The sequence below is a fragment of the Amblyomma maculatum genome, chromosome 1 (genome assembly GCF_055883805.1).
Source record: "Amblyomma maculatum isolate TAMU_Amacu chromosome 1, ASM5588380v1, whole genome shotgun sequence".
In the NCBI taxonomy this organism is placed as follows: domain Eukaryota; kingdom Metazoa; phylum Arthropoda; class Arachnida; order Ixodida; family Ixodidae; genus Amblyomma; species Amblyomma maculatum.
Window position 1 is genome coordinate 277,889,659 of NC_139344.1, and position 19,718 is coordinate 277,909,376.

The 19,718-nt window shown below is 51.4% G+C and overlaps 1 protein-coding gene across 4 annotated transcripts in view; it reads left to right on the forward strand.

Annotated features, from left to right (window-relative positions):
• Positions 1 to 19,718, forward strand: part of mgl (low-density lipoprotein receptor-related protein megalin) — a 190,113-nt gene that overhangs the window by 34,323 nt on the left and 136,072 nt on the right. The window contains exon 2 of one of the 4 annotated variants that reach the window (XM_084591384.1): positions 14,668 to 14,708. The exons of the other annotated variants lie outside the window; for them this stretch is intronic. Within the exon in view, the coding sequence (XP_084447510.1) occupies positions 14,678 to 14,708 (31 nt within the window). The 5' untranslated portion in view covers positions 14,668 to 14,677. The remainder of the gene's footprint in view (positions 1 to 14,667; positions 14,709 to 19,718) is intronic. 4 annotated transcript variants of the gene reach the window in all.

Consider the following 19,718-nt stretch of genomic DNA (forward strand, 5'->3'; position numbering starts at 1 on the left):
ACATTATCTGCATTTTATTTTCTGAAAACACATGGCTTTGGACTACTTAATCCCATGAGGAGACATAGTTGTATCCTAATCACTCTTTATTGAAATTCAACATAAACATACACGCCACACTATAAATACACAATATATACTCAGCAGGCCAAGAGATATCAGCGCTAGGCCGAGCCAGTAGAGAGCTAAACGGATGGTGACCGGGCTGCACGTAATTGCATTAGGTGGGTGCCCCGCCTCCTCCCTCTGGCTTTCTCAATTCATACGTGTCACTCGAAGTTCCAATTTGTTGTTCCAAATATTGAGCAAGTTATAAAATGCCCCCCTTCCCCCTGCCCCCATCCAGTACCATCTGAAACGAGCAGCTAGAGAGAACTGGTTATTGTTGGCTTTTCTTTCAAACATTGTCTAACCCTTATCTGTAGACTACAGCTACCACAGACTACAGCTGCCAAAACAGCATCGCACGTTAACGTTGGTATGTTTGAGACACGTGAGGCTGGTTTGAAGCAGCATGTCTCTGAGCGCATGTTGACACCATGTAACAAATCATTCTTGGCGTCATATTGGAAGCCTTTCGGTGCACATCAGGTTCGGAAATGAAATTGAACGGGAGCACGCGGCAACTTCACGCATAGCACTACCGGTAAATCTCGCACGCACACTCAAGTGTGGTCTAAAACGGACGTAACGGTCGGCAAGCTTCACTCAGGTTGTGGAATCGTTCATGACATTCTTCTTGTCCATCAGACAGCAGCAGTGCCTCTGCCTGATGAAAAGCGCGGCTTCCTTCGTACCTCTGTGGGGCCACGTTCGTGAATCGCCATTGCACGTTTAGTCAGCCGTCATTTTAACGATGCTACGCGTGTTAGACACATGCAGCTTTGCATGCATGTCTTTACCAACGCTGAGGCGTATTCGACGTCGGTTGAACGACAGCGTACTGGCGCTAACGCGTTCCAGGATCAGCCACCGTCCGGGAGCTTCAGCGCTGAGGGAAATGGCACCCAGCGACTGCACGCCTGGCAGCGCCGGCGCAGCTCCTATAGTCGTCACAGCTGGAGCCTCGGGTGGCGCATCCTCCACCATGTTTCGCTTCGGCATCTCTCGCCCTGGCCAGGGACCGCGTCCTCACTCGGATTTGATAAGAAGCACCCTGGGCTTGGCGCGTATTATTGATTCGCGGATGCCCCATTAGGGCTCCCCTCACCGCTGTGGCGGCGAAAGTTTTCTGTGATGGTTCCTATGGTTTGCCTTCCGGTGGGGAGGATGCGGACTGGGCCGGACGCTGGCTTTTGTAGCTTCTGCGGCGTGGTTTCTCGCCCGCCGTTTTTGGGCTCGTTCTGTATAGTTTTAACAGAAATCGTGATGGGAGTGAGGAAAGCTGTTTTATGGAGCTCGTATTTGCAAATGGGATGTTGCTACCTGACACATGCTTGCTATCGACTTTAGGATTTCGTGCCTAAATTCGTTTTTTTTTTCTTTAATGCACAAGCATTACTATACCCGCAACGTTGGATATCGCCGGTCGGGCTCTGAAGTCTCCTTGGAGACCTCTAAATAAAATTTGCCGGCTGTGGGTTTCCAACCCAGGCCAATGCAAAGAGATACAGCGTCAGACCACTGCGCCATCTCGATTTTTTTTTCCTCAAAAAAAAAAAAAAAAAAAAAGCTGCGCCTTCTTGCTAGCCAATTTCTTCACGTGCTAAGCTGCCGTTCATTTATGCTGCGCTTCTGACAGAGTTGCACTAACGACCTCTATTAGGCCTCCTTCATCCTAATACTAATAGCACCCGTTAAGTACATGGCTAAGCGTGGTAGGCCGCAGTAAAGCAAAGGTAAACGAAGCAATGCTTCGTTAAAGGAGTGCTAAATAACGCTTATGTATTCGTTTTATAACTGTGATTAGTCAAGCCAAACCGCCTGTTAATCTTTTTCCTTACACCGATGAAAAAACTGGGATGATGCTTGTGATGACAGGGGCGCGGAAGTGGTTCCCATCGATGCGCAGCTGAATCGCTGAATGTTTGCATTGCGCACGGAGAATTAGCTTCGACTTTGCAGGCACTACACCGGCTGCAACCCGTGTTCTGGTGGCTCTGCGTTGTGCGTGTGTATACGCTGTTTCGCCATCTTCGATTCCCGAGCAAAGTGCTCAGCGGGGATAGGTGACCCGTGCTGGGTACGTGGGGGTGCCGCTAACGTGAGGGGGCATCGATCCAGTTGCTTAGTGCTTCCCTCCGGCGGCTATGGGCAAGTGAACCACCGGGGACGCGGCGAACCGACGCTTCTTTGAGCACGTCTCTCACTTCCACGGTCTAGCGGTGTAGCCGAGTCGGCTTCCGATTCGCCGAGCGGCATTCGTGTCGTCAGTGGGCGAGATTGCTCCATTGGCATTCACGCTGGACGCAACTTGTGGCGCATCTGGGCGTGGGGCCAACCTTTCTGCGCAGCACCGAGTGCTGCCAGAACAGTCGTAAGCGCATATCGCACTGCATCGCAGTTTCGCCTATCGTAATGGGTTCGAAGCCAGGTTTGATGATGCCGCCTCGAGGACGCAGCATGGCCGCCGCCGTTCGACCTTGTTGTACCGCTCTCTCGGGCGCTGCTTAGATCGTTCTTCGGTATACAGCGCCCTAGTCTGACGAGTTTGTGTAGTACGATTTTCGTGACCTAGACTGGCTGAGAAATATTAATTCTGTAAAGACCCTTGTTCGAAGCACCGGTATCCTACACATTTGAAGGAGCGGAGCTCAACTTTGGCGCGTGTCTAAGCACCTCCGTCCGATCGCGGCGGCTGTTTAGCGTGCCGCCGCTGAGCGATTATCGTAGGGGGAGGGGGGGATACGCACCGGCCTTTCTTCGGCCTGCTCATGCATACACGAGGGTCCGGTTTTCAGCCGCTCTTGTGCCGCAGCTTTGGGAAATCCCTGTTGGCCTTGGAGAACTGGCCATTCCGCGACGTCATTTTCTGGTTTTTCCTTGCCGATCTGCGGCCCTCTCCCACTTCAGCCCCCTCGCGAGATGGTACCCGATGCCCGCCATACATTCGTTCGGCCGTGCAGGAAAAGTACGCCGCCGAGAAGCGTTCGGCTGACGCCGAGGAGCATCTGTCGTCACGATTAGTTGACTCGGTAATGGTTACGACCGCTGTCCCGAGAAAAAAGGGAGTTGGTGCAGCAGATTTTTGCGCTGCTGCATCTTCTGCTAACCTTCCTTGCCCGTGGCTACAATCGATTGCATTAATAATAGGCCCAGGCCGCCATTGCTCTATCGCCAGGCAGCTACGATGGTCGTGCGAAGCTGATTGTCGGAACCGTCTTCCTAGAAGATGACTCGTTCGTGCGCGGCGAGACTGACTTTTCGAACTCCACTGGGCATCTGTGGGCGGTGCTATTAGGGCACACGTGCAGGTGCACCCGACATGACACGTATACTGTGCAGGACGCACAAAAAGCGGTAATAGCGCATGGTCTGGCCTACTTCATCTCACCTTCACCAGTGTGGTCTCGACCCACTGGCTAGACAGATATCATCTTAAATGGTAGCGTACTCATCCTGGAAACTTGTCCCCGGTGGGTACTCTCTTCTAAGCAGCGCGTCACAGACCGATAAAATGTTTTTCTGCACCCTCTTTTGCTGCATGCATGACTCTTTGGTGTCCTTTCCTTGCTTTTAAATGCCAGTTCGTTCAGTTAAAAAAAACAAAAAAGAAAAAAAGCGATTTATCGTGGTTGGGGCAAATGCAATATCATGTGCACTAGAAACTCTCGTTCAATTGAGAGCTCGGTTTTCAAGGTCGAGCAGGCTTCGGACAAAGAACTGCAGAATTGATGAGTGGCGGATTAGCGATGCACCCTAAGAGGGCAATGCAATTAGCTGTGTTGTGCATTCATTGCGCACGGATGAAAGTTGACGAAGAGAACATGCGAAGCTGACCCCCACTCGCGACCAGAAAGGGTTCATTTTAAAAGCCTCAACTATTGCCTACCAGCTAACACCTGCCACAGGCCAAGGACAAACACCGGCGAATGCGGGATCTAATTAACTACCTCCTAACTGTCGCCTTCCAGCTACCCGGTTGCCTACAAAGAATAGACAGACAACGACAAATGCGGGCTCTATTTCTAGTGCAGAAAAAAAGCATGTGACGCACGCTTGCCTCGTCAGTTAAAAAAAAAAAAAAAAGTACAGTGTGCTCGCGCAAGTTTTATTGCTACCGTTATCTTATGCGCGCGTTTTCAGTGAGTTTTTTTTTTTTTTTTTCTTTTTAACTTCAGCGTCTCTCGGTCGGCCTCGTCCTTTTGCATCTGTCCTGGGAGCACTCCGTGACTCACCGTCACGGGAGGCTGTTCGCTTCCTCCTCAGTGCACATCAGTCTCACGCGGCACTGATTCTGCAGGAGCGACAGGAGACGGTGAAACATTATATCGAGCGGTGCGGGGATACGTCAGAAAAGCTGCGAGGAAACAAAAAAACCCCGAACTACACGAAACCGGAGACTGATACCGAGGTGCGAGTGAAAAGGAGCGCTGAATGTAGCAAAAAGCGATGGGGGGATAAAATAGCGGCACGTTCAGGAACTCGTATCGTTCACGCCCTTTAGACTGTGCGGAAACTGGAAGTCTGAACCGGGGTCGCTTGAGTGGCTTTTAAGGATGACTTCAACGGCGTCGGCCCCGCTTGATGGCTCGAGCTCTGTCCGCCATTCGGGATCCCGCGAGCTGCCTTTCGAGCTGGCCGGAATTACCGAAAGTGCTGTTCGTAATATGTGCGCCATCGGCCTACCTCGCTGTTTTCCAGGCTCATCACGGAAAGGGTCGCGACACGTAGGGCCCCGCACAAAGGGGATTGGCCAAAGGGGCGTGAGCGAGCAAATTCGTGCACCGGTCCCGACTTGCCTGCGGTTCGTACTATACTGTCGTAGCAGGCGAAAGGACGATGTTCCGAATTAATGGGTCACGCGACCTTCTCCGCTCACGAGGGAATGGGGGTCGTTAATGCTGGCCCCGCTTCTTCGCTGATATTGTTCGATCCGGCATCGTTGCCAGCGGAGGCTTGCAACTTGCCGTCTTTCGGACATTTCGTCACGCTCCGATGTCAGTCGCCTCGCTGGGCTGTGCAGGCGCCGTGGATCTCGCGAAGCGAATCATGGGTGACATTCCTAAGTGCTGCTTGATGAGTTGAACTACGGTTGAGAATGTTTCCGGCCGAGTCATCGGAAGAATACGCTGCTTTTAGAGGCTCTCGAATACGGCATGCGCTGAAAAATGAGCAGCGTAGAAAGGTGGCACATACTGCGCCTTCTTTGTCGTCATCTAAATAGCAGTCTCGTTTTAGTCACGCTGTACCAGTTGTTACTGTGAAAGCCTTAGCAGCTCTCCTATTGTCTGCCGAAATCCTCGGGCACTGCGCTTGTCGGAACTGTCGCGGTTACTGCATGTCAACAGAATTGTGAGCTGCGGATCATGAGCTCCCTTTTTTTCTGCTCTCTTGGATTATTATTCCAAAATTAAATGCTTTCCCTGAGCGGCCATCAGAGCAATACAATGCCAACATTGTCGAAGCGAAATTTTTCCTGTTGTGATTGAAGATGTTTTACTTGATGGCTAAAAAAAAAGATATGCGAATATCTGAGTCGCCGCACGGTGTTACGTATTTCGTATACCTGTCTTGCGACCGCTTGTAAGCGCCGAGTTCGGACATATATTTTTTAGTACTGATGCGCAGACGTTACTGTAAATAACATCACTAGTTGCCTACACTTTGAAAAAGCGGGTCTATTAGTTTCGTGCTCTAAATGAGTCGGTACATTTAATACGGGCCTGGCACAGGCCTCGAAAGCTGATGTATAACAAAAAGGAACGCATGCAGACTTTGCAGAGTGCACGGCAGCTGCAGCAGATTTTTCACGTTTTTTTTTTTTTTTTTTTTGCGATTCTTAAAGCGAATGTTTATGTAAACTGTGGGCATCTAGTAGTTGCTTACGTGCCATAAAACCTCATATAACTAACTAGCCACTGCAGCAATAACAGATGCGTGCTTTTGCACTTGCCTGCCGTCGGCTGTGGAGGTCAGCGATGAACCAGCAGCGATTTTTGCCTCCACGGTTGCTTTAGCAAAGCTCACGGTTCGCTCCTACATGATTCACGAGGACGCACTGCTGGCAATTGTACGCCCACAAGGACCGCTTATTAGCCGCTAATTTGTTTACGAATTAACGGAATGAGTCCGAATGACTGACGTTAGAAGGATGGCGCCTCTGCATTTTTCCCGCGGTGCTACTCGGCGCCCGCGAAGAGCGTACGACGCGCTGAGCAGATCCGCGTACGATGCTGCTCCACCATTTTTAGACGGGAAGCAATCTCTTGGGAACGCGTCTCAAGGTGGCGGCTGCCCAGCCGTAGACGCCTGCGAGAGGGTATCGCTGCCTAAAATCGCCAAGTTATGAAAAAAAAAAAAAGGGGGGGGGGGGGTGGCTAGAAGTCGCGTATGCCTTACCGTGTAGGCGAGGGTGTGCGAAATAACTGAGAACTTGGCGTCATGAGCATTGACGACATTGCGAAGTGGGTGCGCGTAGCGTGCCCGTACAGTGTGCAGATTGTGATTTGTAGCGCGCGTACAAAGGGTTGATGCGTAAGTTCAACTAGATGTGTCTAGTGGCCATACTTACGTTGGGCTGCCAGCAGCCACCTCGCGTGCTGTGTTCATGAGACGCGTTTGAATTTAGGCGGCATATTCTCGGATAGCATCCTCGCTAGCGCAAGTTTCGGTGCTTAAAAGAGCTTGCAGGCGTACTTAGTGCACATAACTGAAGTCGGAAGGTTTTTGTCCGCACCTGGTGGCCTGCTTGGTTTGCAGGCCCAGCATGATTTCTCACTTGTGCGTGTCGCGCGGCGATTTCCTCGCCCATTGTCCATCGTTATTCTACACCAACCCGTGGTTGTAAAACGTGCGTCGCCTCCCTTCCCCGCCGTCGAACAGAGCGGCTTCTTCCTGCCTCCGGCTTGTCAGTTCTTAATCCTCCCGACAAGAAAGATACGGGGCGTCATTCCCGAGAGAGCAAGGCCACGCCGCCTCGGCTTCGAAGGAACCCCCTCTGGCGTTTCCTTTTGGGCGAGAGCCGAGATCATCGGGGTCCACTCCTGTGATCCTTCCCCGCGTACAAAAAGCGGCGCCAAAAAGGAAGCGCTGCAACGCTGGCGGTGGTCGGCTGACAGATGCAGGTTACTCTGACGGGCTCGTGACATGAACACACTTGTGCTATGACGCGCCGCGCAGTGTCTTTTATTGCTCCATTTTGTTTTCGCCGCCAGCCCGTTCCGCGACCTTTGGCGCCTGCTGTCATTCCCTTGGTTGTTTCCTGTGTCCGCCTGCGGTTTCTTTCAGTCGTCTGTCGCCCACATGTCGATCGCGGCACTTACTGGCATGCTAGCACGTTCATTTCCTATGTGAACGTTGCCTGATTCATACTAGCAATGCCTTGTGTGTGTTGTGTGTGTGTGTGAGGGGGGGGGGGGGGGCGCAGTGAAGTGTGAGGGCACATTTTTGAAAACGCGTCTTTTTTTCTTTCTTTCTTTTTGCGACTGCATGCGCTGCGATCATTTCTGCTACTTCCATTAAATGCCTGCTCCCGTTGATTTCTTTTCATAAATTTATCCGGCCTTGCAGTCCATTGTTTTTCCCTTAGCTTTCGCAACTCAACTCGAGATAATGGCGAACACTGTGTGTGCAGAGGCTGGGTGAAGTTGATTCGCTTTAGCTCTGCGCTCTCTCCAATGCAAGTAATTGGGCTTGGCAGGGGTTTAGGCGACATCTCCGCACTAAAAGGTGCCGTACGTAGTTGCCCATTCGCGGTGGCTCAGTGGTTAAGGCGCTCGACTACTGGGCTGGGACACCCAGCTTCGAACCCGGCTGCGCCTTGATGGAGGCGAAAAGCTAGGCGCCGGTCTGCTGTGCGATGTCAGCGCACGTTAATGTATCTCAGATGGTCGAAATTCTCCGCAGCCCTCCACTACGTCGTCTTGCATAGCCTGAGTCGCTTTTGGACATGAAACACCATAAACCAAACCAAGAGCTACCATGCCACCATGATAACTTCATCTCTGTGTTGGTGTAGCGACGGGAAACGTTACCGCTGCCTGGTGAAAACTTCGTTGGGTGAAGAAAGAGCTAGTGCTCCCGGTTCGGAAGCTGTTCCCTGCAGTACGAAAGGTAAGGGCGATCTGGGCCAACCAGGGTGGCGCGCACATGCCTGTGCTCCTTCTACGTTGTTTGGTTGGCATAGGAACACAGCCATGCAGTGCACGCCATTCTGATTGGTCGCCCTTACCCTCCCTACTGCTGAAAAAGCCTCCGAAACTGGTCTTTCGGGTGACTGTGTGCCCATCAGTGTGGCTATCACAGTTCCTGTCTGCGCCAGGTGGCGGTGACCTGAAAGGTCAAGCACTTTTTTTTTTTTTTTCTAAAATCGCCCCTGAAATCGGCGTCTGGGGCTTTTCGCTAAGATCACGTTGGCTTAGCGTTCGTATAATTTTGACGATATCGGGGCGCAACGGCTAAAACTAGTTCAAGAGACAAAATGGTCTACGACGGTGTAGTATCTATTGGCTGCGGCATTCTGATGACAGAGGTGCTGCTTTTAAACGCTGAAAAAAGCCAAAATATCGTCGCTGCGCGCCGCTTCCGTGTGCGAATTAGGGTCACTTTCTTTCTTTCTTTTTTTTTTTTTCGGGCGTAAGATTTTAAATTAAACATGAAAAACACTTTGGACACGAATTGAGCTCAATGCGAGAGATGTCCGTACCGGCCTTAAGTAACTCAGACTGTTTCATATTTTGTTAACTGTCTGATTAGGTTGAATTGATTCATTTTTTTAAGTATTGGTTGCTGACCCAAGGTCATTGTTGCTAATGTGCTGCTCTCAAGTGTGCAATGAACAAGGCCGGCTGCCGTGTGACTGTGGCCGCGGGAAACGAGTCGAACGACGCGGCGTTGTCGGCTGTAGGTAGCCTTTGTCAAAAGTGTAGAGACCAGTGGGTCTGCTTCTGAGCCACTTCGCGCGGCCTGTAATGCATATCCAGTGTTCCGAATATCTGAATGGTAAGATTTTTTGTCCTACCCTCTCCAATGATAAGGACCTCCACTAATGCTAAATCAGCGCCACTACACGGCTCGGAAGTAGGCCGCTCAAAAGCAGACACTTTTGTCAAAGGCTGTCACACCTTGGCCCCCTGCTTTTGTCGCATGACGGCGCAAATAAATGCTCCTGGCCAAGCGTTTGTTTGCGAAGTACCATCAAGAGGTTTGTGTTTTTTCGTCTGGGCTACTTCGGCAGTTGTCGGCCAGCAGCATGACTTTGCACCGTCATTTTAATGCGAGCCGAGGCTCAAATATCTATAACCGGCACAAGGTCCCTTTGCGTTCCCGTAGCCAATGTCGTACTGCGCCGACCTTGACCATCGCACTTTTTCAGAGTAGCGCTACTGTAGCGCGCAAGCGTCACATCACGTGCCTTTTCTTCGTATTTCGTGGCTTCCTTTGAAACAACGCGCGCACGCACACAGACACACGCACAGACTGACACACGCACACAGACTCAGAAAGACAGACAGAAACTGACAGACAGACTCAGACAGACAGACTCAGACAGACAGACTCAGACAGACAGACTCAGACAGACAGACTCAGACAGACAGACTCAGACAGACAGACTCAGACAGACAGACTCAGACAGACAGACTCAGACAGACAGACTCAGACAGACAGACTCAGACAGACACTGAGTCTGTCTGAGTCACTGACAGACACACACAGACAGACACACACACACACAGACACTGACACACACACACACACACACACACACACACACACACACACACACACACACACACACACACACACACACACACACACACACACACACACACACACACACACACACACACACACACACACACACACACACACACACACACACACACACACACACACACACACAGACATGGACACACGCACACACACACACAGATATACTGACACTGACAGACACACACACACACAGATATACTGACACACACACACAGATAGACTGACAGACACACACAGATAGACTGACAGACACACACACAGATAGACTGACAGACACACACACAGATAGACTGACAGTGTCAGACACACACACACACAGATATACTGACACACACACACAGATAGACTGACAGGCACCGACAGAGACACACACACAGACTGACAGACACACACACAGATAGACTGACAGGCAGACACACACACACAGATAGACTGACAGGCACCGACAGACACACACACACAGATAGACTGACAGGCAGACACACACACACAGATAGACTGACAGGCACCGACAGACACACACACACAGATAGACTGACAGAAAGACACACACACACAGATAGACTGACAGAAAGACACACACACACAGATAGACTGACAGACAGGCGCACACACACAGATAGACTGACAGAAAGACAGGCGCACACAGATAGACTGACAGACAGGCACACACAGATAGACTGACAGACAGGCACACACAGATAGACTGACAGACAGGCACACACAGATAGACTACAACGACGACGTTACACATATCGTATTGGGAACAGTTTAACAAATCGCTTCTGAGGGTGATCGCCAGAGGGTGAGGAAGTAAATGAAATGAAAGATGGACAGGTTGGCTGGCAGTACAGACTCTGGCGTGCTACTCCACACTGGGGAAAGGGGAAAAAGGAAGCAAATGAGAGTTAGTGGGCGAAAGGAGAGTGATGATGTCGTAGTGATCACAGACTTGGCTACACTCTCGCACTCAGCATGCTGAAAATGTGTTGCTTACATACCTGTTGTCGCATAAACACCGGATCAGTTGCAGAGAAGAGTTTTGGACTTCGGTTGCAGGCATGAACGCGTAAATACACGCACTACGCACTACGCCAGAAAAAGCTCAGCGCACATGCAGCACGTATCGTCCGTACACACACCGGAACAGTTGCAGAGAGGAGCTCTGCATTTTCACATCCAGGAACAAACTCAATACCTTCACTTGTCACATCGCGCTCAACAGACACGTACAGTACTCACGGATTGAAATAGGACACTCGGAGCGCGTGGCCGTCGCTGCATGCAGCGCCGCCCGTGGATGCTCATGGAACCAAGGTGCTGCATTGTGGTATAGCGCGAGGGGGAGAACATCTAAAAAGCAGAACTGCTCCTTCCGGTCGCCAATAAGCCGGCCTGTTGTTTACCACACTGCCTTGCATGCAGCGACGGCCACGCGCTCCGAGTGTCCTATTTCAATCCGTGAGTACCACAGCTAGACAAACGGGACGGGCGTTAACTTAAAGCTGAACTTTTATTGCATGAAACGAGGCAATATAAGCACTTTCTTAACAATGAAGAAGAGATATAAAACCATTGAAATATAGCAAGCAATCAAACAGCGTTGTCGTCGAGCAACATTCACAGATTAGCAGACAGGAATGGCATTTCTTTGTCGCATAAAAACGCCGAGGCAGCACTGACGCACGTATCTTCTTTTTGCAATATTATATTGAATGCCTCTATAATTTTCCTTGTAAGCTGATCTTAGTGGCAACCAATGAAGAGAGAAAGTTCAGTTGTAAGTTAGCGCCCGTCATGTTTTCTCTGTGCCCGTGTGTTTTTAGCGATATGTGGCAAGTGAACCGTCACCAACTCGTCCAAGCTTCTATTCTGGCAAATGTTCAATACCCACACCAAAATAGACTTCACATGTTCCAGCAGAAACACGTATGCACCTATATGGTACGCACTGTAAACCCTGTCCTCGCACACAGCACACGCAAATGTCACAGGTGGGAATTGCAGCTTCTTCTCCTAAAAATTCGAATAAGGCGCTTATCGCACGCACGCCAGTTATCAGTTTCGCCCCGGCGCCCAGAGTAGTCTTCTCAAAGAAGGCGGCTGTCCAACTGTCTGAAAACAGTTTGCAAGGTCCTCCTTTGATCAGTGTAGCGAGGGCACTCTCACATCACGGTTCTAGTAGTTCGGGCCCATCTTATGAAGATAGGTGTTTGGGCACGCCACACCAATTGTCATTTAAATTTTGATGGTAGCTAAAGTCAACCTTCATCAAGGTGACGAGTGCTCTCCATTTTTGAGTGTCACATTTGGGGCCTGTAGCTATTATTTAATGGCGTAAATAAAAATCTAACCATCAGACTAGCATATTAAAAAAAAAAAAGCTCAATATTTTCGATTCTTCGATCTTGGTTGGTATATTCAAATGTTAAACTGGTGTTTACTTTTTGGCGGAGTAATACATACGCCGCTTGCCACTGCCTATAGTTAGCGACTGCGGTTTTCTTCTGTTGTATCCTACTTAGTCTACTGCCAACATACTGCAGCCGGTTCAGTTCGCATCCAAAGTGCCTTTCGTTTTTGAAATCTTGGCTCAAGTTGCGCGGTACAGTCCGTATATAGAGCATATTATCGAATCTAGCCATCGTGTAGCCCATAATTTGCTCGGCGTCGTCAGTCACTAATTTGCTGACATATTCAAGTCCAGATTCGCTGCTTTTTGACATGGAAAAGGGGCGGTAGCTGCATGCTCTAATGCGTGTCGTGAGCAATAAATTTCGCCCGCGCTCTACTGTTAAACATTTTCGGCTTCTTGCGAAGTTTGTTGAGAGTGCAGTGGTCAGGAGAAAAGCATGCGCTTGCAAGGTCCGAAATAAGCTTATATGTCCCCGCCTTCGCGTTTCTTTTGCCGGTGTTTGGAGCGACGTTACATGGTGGCTGGTATTGAGTTTCAGGTGACTTGGCAGCTCGGAGGGCCTGCACAGAGCCTTTAAATGCTCCACGATATCCGAGCCGCTTTTATGAGTAATGGGCGGCCGCTTTATTGGGTGCTGCGAACGATTCCTTGCCGTTTTTCTAGCCAACCAGTTTGTCCGCGCTGTTGGTGCGCGCAAGTCCCGAGTGAGTTCTCGGGTACCGCACGCCGGTCGTCGTGCATTCGCGTTGCACTCAATGCGGAGAGCGCGTTCGCCTCGGTAGCTTGGAGGTTCCCGCGACTTCGTGTCCTGCCTGGCGTCGTGGGACAAGGCGAACACGAAACCTCCCGACTGTGGGTGTCTGTCACGCGTCGTTCCCGCTCCCACCGACTGCAGTGCGTTTGAAGCCCCTTGCTGCGCCTGCCGGCTTCTGTTGTTACTGGGTCTGAAGGCGTCGTTTCAAAGCGCCGAACATTTTTCTGCGTTGGACATGTTCGCACACGGGGCTTTATTAGGAAGACTGAATGAGGCTCGCAAACTGGGGTGACATTTTTCTCCTGTATGGAGCGCACAGCTGCATTAGTTAGGCAGAGTCTTAATTTAATTTTATTTTGCACCGCCTTTAATCTCGCTCTTCTTTCGAAGATAATTCGTTGGCTGCTTCGTCTGCCAGGAACTTTCTCGACGCAACCTTTTCCTTCTCTTCCGTGCCTCTCTTTTTCTGTCTTACTCCCAGCGTGGAACAGTTATTTTGATGTGCGCATATATTTTTCATGGTATCAGAAAGCGTTTGTGTAGGAACGCAGCTGCGGAGAAAACCTGTCTTCCTGACACGGTTATGTCGAAAAGCAGCCATATAATGTTTAGGATTTCTAGCTTCCGAAATCGAGTAAATCGTTAAGGTGCCCTACCAATAGCACTTATCGAAATGACGTCAAATGACGTTCTTTGCTAGCCGTTTTCCGAGGCAGTAATTTTCGAGGAAGCACAATCTCCGACTTTTCCCCTGCGGCCAGGTTCAGCAGTGGCAATTTCGCCGCTGCTCCGGCGCAACCCCCAATACGTCGTACGAGGAAAACGGATCCCTATTTCGGGAAGCTGCTCCGCGCGACCTCACCGTGCGGGCCGCAGTTGGCCGCGATTTGTACCGCGTGAAAGTTGGGATTCTTGAGCAGCGTCGCTTTCTGCTGCAGCCGGGGGTGTATACGCTAACAGCGCCGCGGGCTCACTCGATCGTGGCTGCAGGCAGTTCCGGCGCCTAGCCAGCGCTATCGGGGCCAGCCTGACTCGGGTGAACGAACAGCGGCCCTTGACCCCGCGAAAGTTGTCCGGCAGGCCTGTTCATCGGCCGGCGGCAACTGCGCAGAACTGGCTGCTCCGGTATACCTTCGTTCCTTCATGCGGCTTCGTAACGGGACCAGGCCGACGAAAGTTGCATTGTTCTGCGACGGCAGTCGATCCACGTCTGCGACTTTCGCTGATCAAATGACGCGTGGCCTTCTGCGACAGCTTCCGCAAGTCGAGTGGCTTTGGAGGCTCCACACTGATAATTTCGCATAATCGGTACGAAAGACAGTGTAGACGGCACATGCTCGCTGTTTACGAGCTATCACGCGGACGCCAGCCCTTGTATGACTGCTTATTTCGTCGCACTGGGTCAACTCTCGGCCGCTAAAGAATGGTTGTGTGTGCGTGCAACGCGGGCCGGCCCGAACTGTGCCATCTTCGGCGGGCGGGCCTCCCCGAGTTTTCGTACGCGGCGGAACCAGGTCGGCCCTCGACGTCCTACTTGGCGCCACCCTGCCCGCTTGCGCAATCGCCGATACGCGGAGATTTTTGCTTCGCCCTAACGCCCTGTTCCCTCGTTGTTGTTTTGCAGGTGAGTCGCCATGCGGAGGCCCCGTGCAGAGGCCCCTTGGCGTGAGTACGGCTTTCTTCGCCCGTGCGGGCCGCTCCCCCCGAGGATCGGGCCGCCACTGGCGTTGCGCGACGTCACTCGGCGGGAATTTCCTTGTGACGTCAACCGACGTGGGGAGCCGCAGGGAATTTTCACGCAGCCAAGGCGTGCACACAGGAATTGAGGGTGTGGCACCAAAACTCGCCACCCTTCTGCCAACGCTGTGGGAAGAAGGGGGTGTGCACCTCTGTGGGGTCGTTTGAAAGTAGCCTCGGCAGCGACTGGTGGGTTACAGCGGATTCAGCTGCAGCCTTGAGACAGTGTTTCTATGAGTGAGCTAGATGTGAGGCGGTGAATTCTGCGGCGCCGAGGTTTGCTTGAGGTTTCTTCTCTGTACATTTGAATGGTGTTAGGGAAACATGGCCATGCTGTCGCTTACAGTCAGTTAATCCTTCAGTGTGTCGACACAAAGTGTACATTCGTCGACCTTTACGCAATACACCCCCCTTATCATGCCTTCGTATTATATGCCCCTTTTTGATTTCAGCTAAAATGTCGGCAACTCCTTTTTGTTCCCTGGTCCATTCCGCTACCTTCCTTTCTCAACGCTACACTATTTTGTAATCTTCTTTTCCATAGCTCTCTGCGTTGTCCTCAATTTTTGTTGAATCTCTTTCGTTAGCCTTCACGTTTCAGAACTTTAGGTGAGCACTGGTCAGATGCAGCTGTTCGTACTTTTCTCGTGAGGCCATTCAGGATCAGGATATGCCAATGCGCTGCACGCCACTCTGATTCTTTCTTATTTCCCTTTCGTGGCGCGGATGTGCGGTCACCACGGGTCCTTAGTAGATGAATTTGTTTTTTTTTTTCTTTTTTTTTTTTTTTTTTTTTTTACTACTTCCAGTGCCTCGCTACCTACCGTGAACTGCCGTTCTTCTCATACTGTTGAACACCCCGGCACACACAAAAAAGTGCCAACGAGGCAGGTGCGCTTCTTTGTATCGATAAGGTTTAACACGCGCTATACACGTCGTCATGCGCGAATGACTAGGCGGGCAGGCCAAGGGGAATTGCGAGCTCTCTCCGAGCTCATTGATCGACGGCCTGAGCCTGAAGTGCGGGTTCGAACTCGGACGCAGTGGCTGCCTTTCGATGGACGCGAAATTTCAAGCGACCGTGTATTGTGCGATATAGTATGGAAATTAATCCGGAGTCCCCCGACCAAGTGTCCGCTCGTCTTCAGCGGTGGCGTCTTAATCTGCAGTGGCGTCGCCACGCTCTGCCAGCTTGTCACCCCCTGATTAATAGAGCTCTCCCTCGTCGGCATTCGTCGGCATTCAGGAGCGTCCGCTGTATGGCCTTGTGTTCTGGCGAGGAAACGCGGTAATCCGCCGCGTAAGCTGTTTGTAAAGCTTAACTAGACATGGCGGACTTGCTTCTCCAGGCGGGGCAACGAAGAGCTTCATTAGCCACGTCTAAAGGCGCAGGCCCTTTGTTTGCGCAGTAAACGAAGCAGGCGGATCAAGTTTATCCAACGAGAAACGCGCTCGTTCGTCATAACTCGCCTGATTTCTTCGCCGAAGTACTCGCCGGATCTTGATAGATGGACAGCGGCCACCTCCACCTCCGGAGTTGGTTGGTGGCAGTTTAAGTCGCTTTCTTTTGCGGTTTTTTTCTGCGGTTACGAAAAGGACGTCGTTGTTAGGGGGGGTTGACCTTAAACGCAGCACATATAGAAGAGTTACAGCAGTGTTGATTGGAGAAGTTTGCTCCTTTCCCGAAAACCTCTTCGGCTGCCCAGCGCGTAAAGATGAAACGAGTTCCCAAAAACTGCTTTTGGTGGTGGTATATTCATCGGACTCATGGCGAAGTTCTCGTCGGCAAACTGAGGCATACGTCTGACCGCATTCATATCGAGTTTGCCGGGGTGAATATCGCAGGTGAGCCCGTAGCTTTTCGCTAACTATAGACCTTTTCACTGAGGGACCCTCGATCCGGCGCGCCCGCTGTGACACGCCTGCCGCGGAGAGTATCCTGTCATAGTTTCCAATCCCCTCCGGGCTGTGCCATAGAGGAAGCGTCCCTCGACTTGCCTGAAATGTTTGCTGTGCGCAGCCATGTCTTACCGCACCCCAAATCATCTGGCCGGCATTGTTACGTGCACGGCTGCAGTCAACGCAAGAGAGGTATTTCAGGCATCGTGGCGTGTCCACAGCACGGGAGTACGCGAGATACACGTCAATGTGGTATGTTCACGCTCCACCGGTTCCATGCATCGCCCGAACTGCGCCTCAGTGCATTGCTGCCGTCACTTGCAAAAAAAAAAAAAAAAAAAAAAAAAGCTTCGACGTTCCGCCATTCGAGTGTGTTCGCGCCACTTTGTTGGCGGTAAGGAAACAGAACGCAGTCCCTGTGCTGGATCTCTGGCATGACGGAAAAGTCAGCCGCGGTCGTCGTTTGTTACGACTCGTGAATGCGTGCGCAGTTGTGCTCGCCGATACCCATACACGATGCGACTTGATGCTGACATCTTGTGACGGTGTCACATCTCTGTTAGAAGAATCACATCGTCGGGGTTAACACGTTATCCACCCAGAGTGCAGTCCAGTGCCTTGCAACTGCACGCTTGCCGAAAGTCTTTCATTTGCACTATGCACTCCGGAATGTTCAGTTGCGTAATATTAGCCTACTCGCGTATGTCGTCCCGCCAGTCTTGAACACCGTCGTGATGAGCGTACTTCAGGGTGTCTGCCAACAAAGAAAGGCTGCGTGTATAGGTCGCAGGAAATGGGTCGGAATTTTGAAAAGAGGCACTGCTCCGCTTGCTTGGAAGTGCGAACAGCCGTACAGGTAATGCTACAATCACCCGCAGGTGCAGACGCAATGCGCGAGGCCTTCGAGTGGCATGCTGGCTAATACAAATAAATCGCGCAGCTGTTTTGCTAGATGCATGGTGTTTCCATTTCCAAGGAAGCAAATTCAGTATCAGTTTAATTCCGCTTTCTTTACTAAACATAACACCACTCAACTGCTCTACAGCGGCCTGCTTGCGTGTGCGCGTACTCGATCATGAAATAACCTTACGGGCACGCTATCTGCAACGCTTATAAAAACATGAATAAACGCGCTCAGCAAGAAACTTTGTGAAAAATACACTGCACACGCCAGTGACCAACATTTCACTCTCGGACACACTGGGCTTAGTCGGATGCGGCATAGTCGAAGCTGGTGTCGGTGCTGGCGGCTCGCTGTTCATACTTTCTATAGCAGGCATATGTCGCCGCATTGACTAGACACCTTGGGCTTGAAGCGGGGACACAACATGGAAATGGCAACGTGTCAGATAAATAGTTACTGCATGGTCGCACGCGCATACACAACGCGGTGCGCGGTAACGCCGAATCTGGATGTCATAGCCCAACATGGCAGCTTCGCCACCTTTTGCCGCTACGCGTCGCGCGCGTTACACGTGGCAGCATCAATGAGCGAGGTTTGAAAAGGTCTATTCCAAGACATGATTACTGGGAGGCTTAGCGCGGAACAGACAAGGACAAGAGAGGCACACAGGACGAGCGCTACCAACTAGCCCAGAACTCTACTTTGCTCAAGTTCTATTCCAAGACGCACGGTGGCCAGCGCAAATAACGCCATGTTGCCTACCCCGCCGGGGTGGCGCAGTGGTTAGGGCTCTCGACTACTGTGCCCAAGGACGCGGGATCGAATCTCGGCCTCGGCGGCCGCTTTTCGATGGAGGCGAAAAGCTAGGCGCCCGTGTGCTGTGCGATGTCAGTGCACGTTAAAGAACCCCAGGTGGTCGAAATTTCCGGAGTCCTCCACTACGGCGTCTCTCATAGCCTGAGTCGCTTTGGGACGTTAAACCCCAAAACCAAACCAGAGTTTGTGACGAAATACCGCAGCAGTGGACGAGTTTCCCAATGGCCGTTTTTTACCCGGCCATTTTCTTCAGAGCCGCCATCGTCACGTTTCTTCGACGCGGGGTCGCTACAGCATAGCTGATGGGGCCAGAGTGGTTGAGCGATCGAAAGCGCCTGAAATGGTGTCTCCGAGTCATCCTTCTGAAACCGTCTACCCCCCCCCCCCCCTCCCCCCCTTGCAGCCGGCGGCGAAATTGGCCGATCTCGCGTGGTTGGCCGGGAATTGGGTTTCGGTCTACCCTCGCATTCCCAGACGCTGCGAAATTTGGCGCGTCTTGACACGGGAGGAGTATTGGGTTTGCAGAGCGAGCGTCAACCACTGTCGCCCCTGGAGGCTGAGCAGAAGCGGGAATAAATAATGGCTGGCCGCACCTGTGGCAAGCGCGTCTTCGCTCCTGCATAGGGCTGCGTCCCCGAGGGCTGAACTGTTGGTGCTGACCTTTGGCGTCGCTGCATTTACGAGAGCCCTGCATGTATAGTTCAGTCACGCTTGCCTGTAAACAAAGCGGCACATTGACGCATTTGCCTGTTTGTAAGCACAGCTGCGAACAATGCGGGTACCATCGATACATGAGCTGCTGCGTAAATTTATCCCCGAACGCTGTACGCAATGGTGACGCAGGCTGTATGCAGTGCTGGAAAAATCGGGTTCCACCAAATGTCAGCGCACATGCGCCGGTCTGGATGGAATCCGAGAGCGATGCGGCGCTTCCTTTTCCTGCCGCGTTACGCTTGCCGTTCCGAGCTTTGTAATATTTTTTATATATATATAATCGAACCTTCCAACCAAGGCCTTGACAGGCTTTTTGTGGTTACAAAGTTCTGGAACCGGTCTTTTACGTACGTACGTCTCGTTTAAATATTGAGGTGTTAAACCCCCGCGCCGGGCTTTCATCGGCGAAGTGCAGATAGTGTAAAAAGTAACTGGGAAAAAAAAAAAAAAATTTTTAGCAGTTTTAAATAAAGAAACGTTAGGAATCGTAAAAGCACACTCGTGGGCACATTTTCTGCTTCCCGCGCTGAGAGCTCGAGAATAATGTAAACGGGTGCTTCGGTGCTCGGCGGCACTGAAGGCGCTTCTTTCTGCGTCTCCTGTCT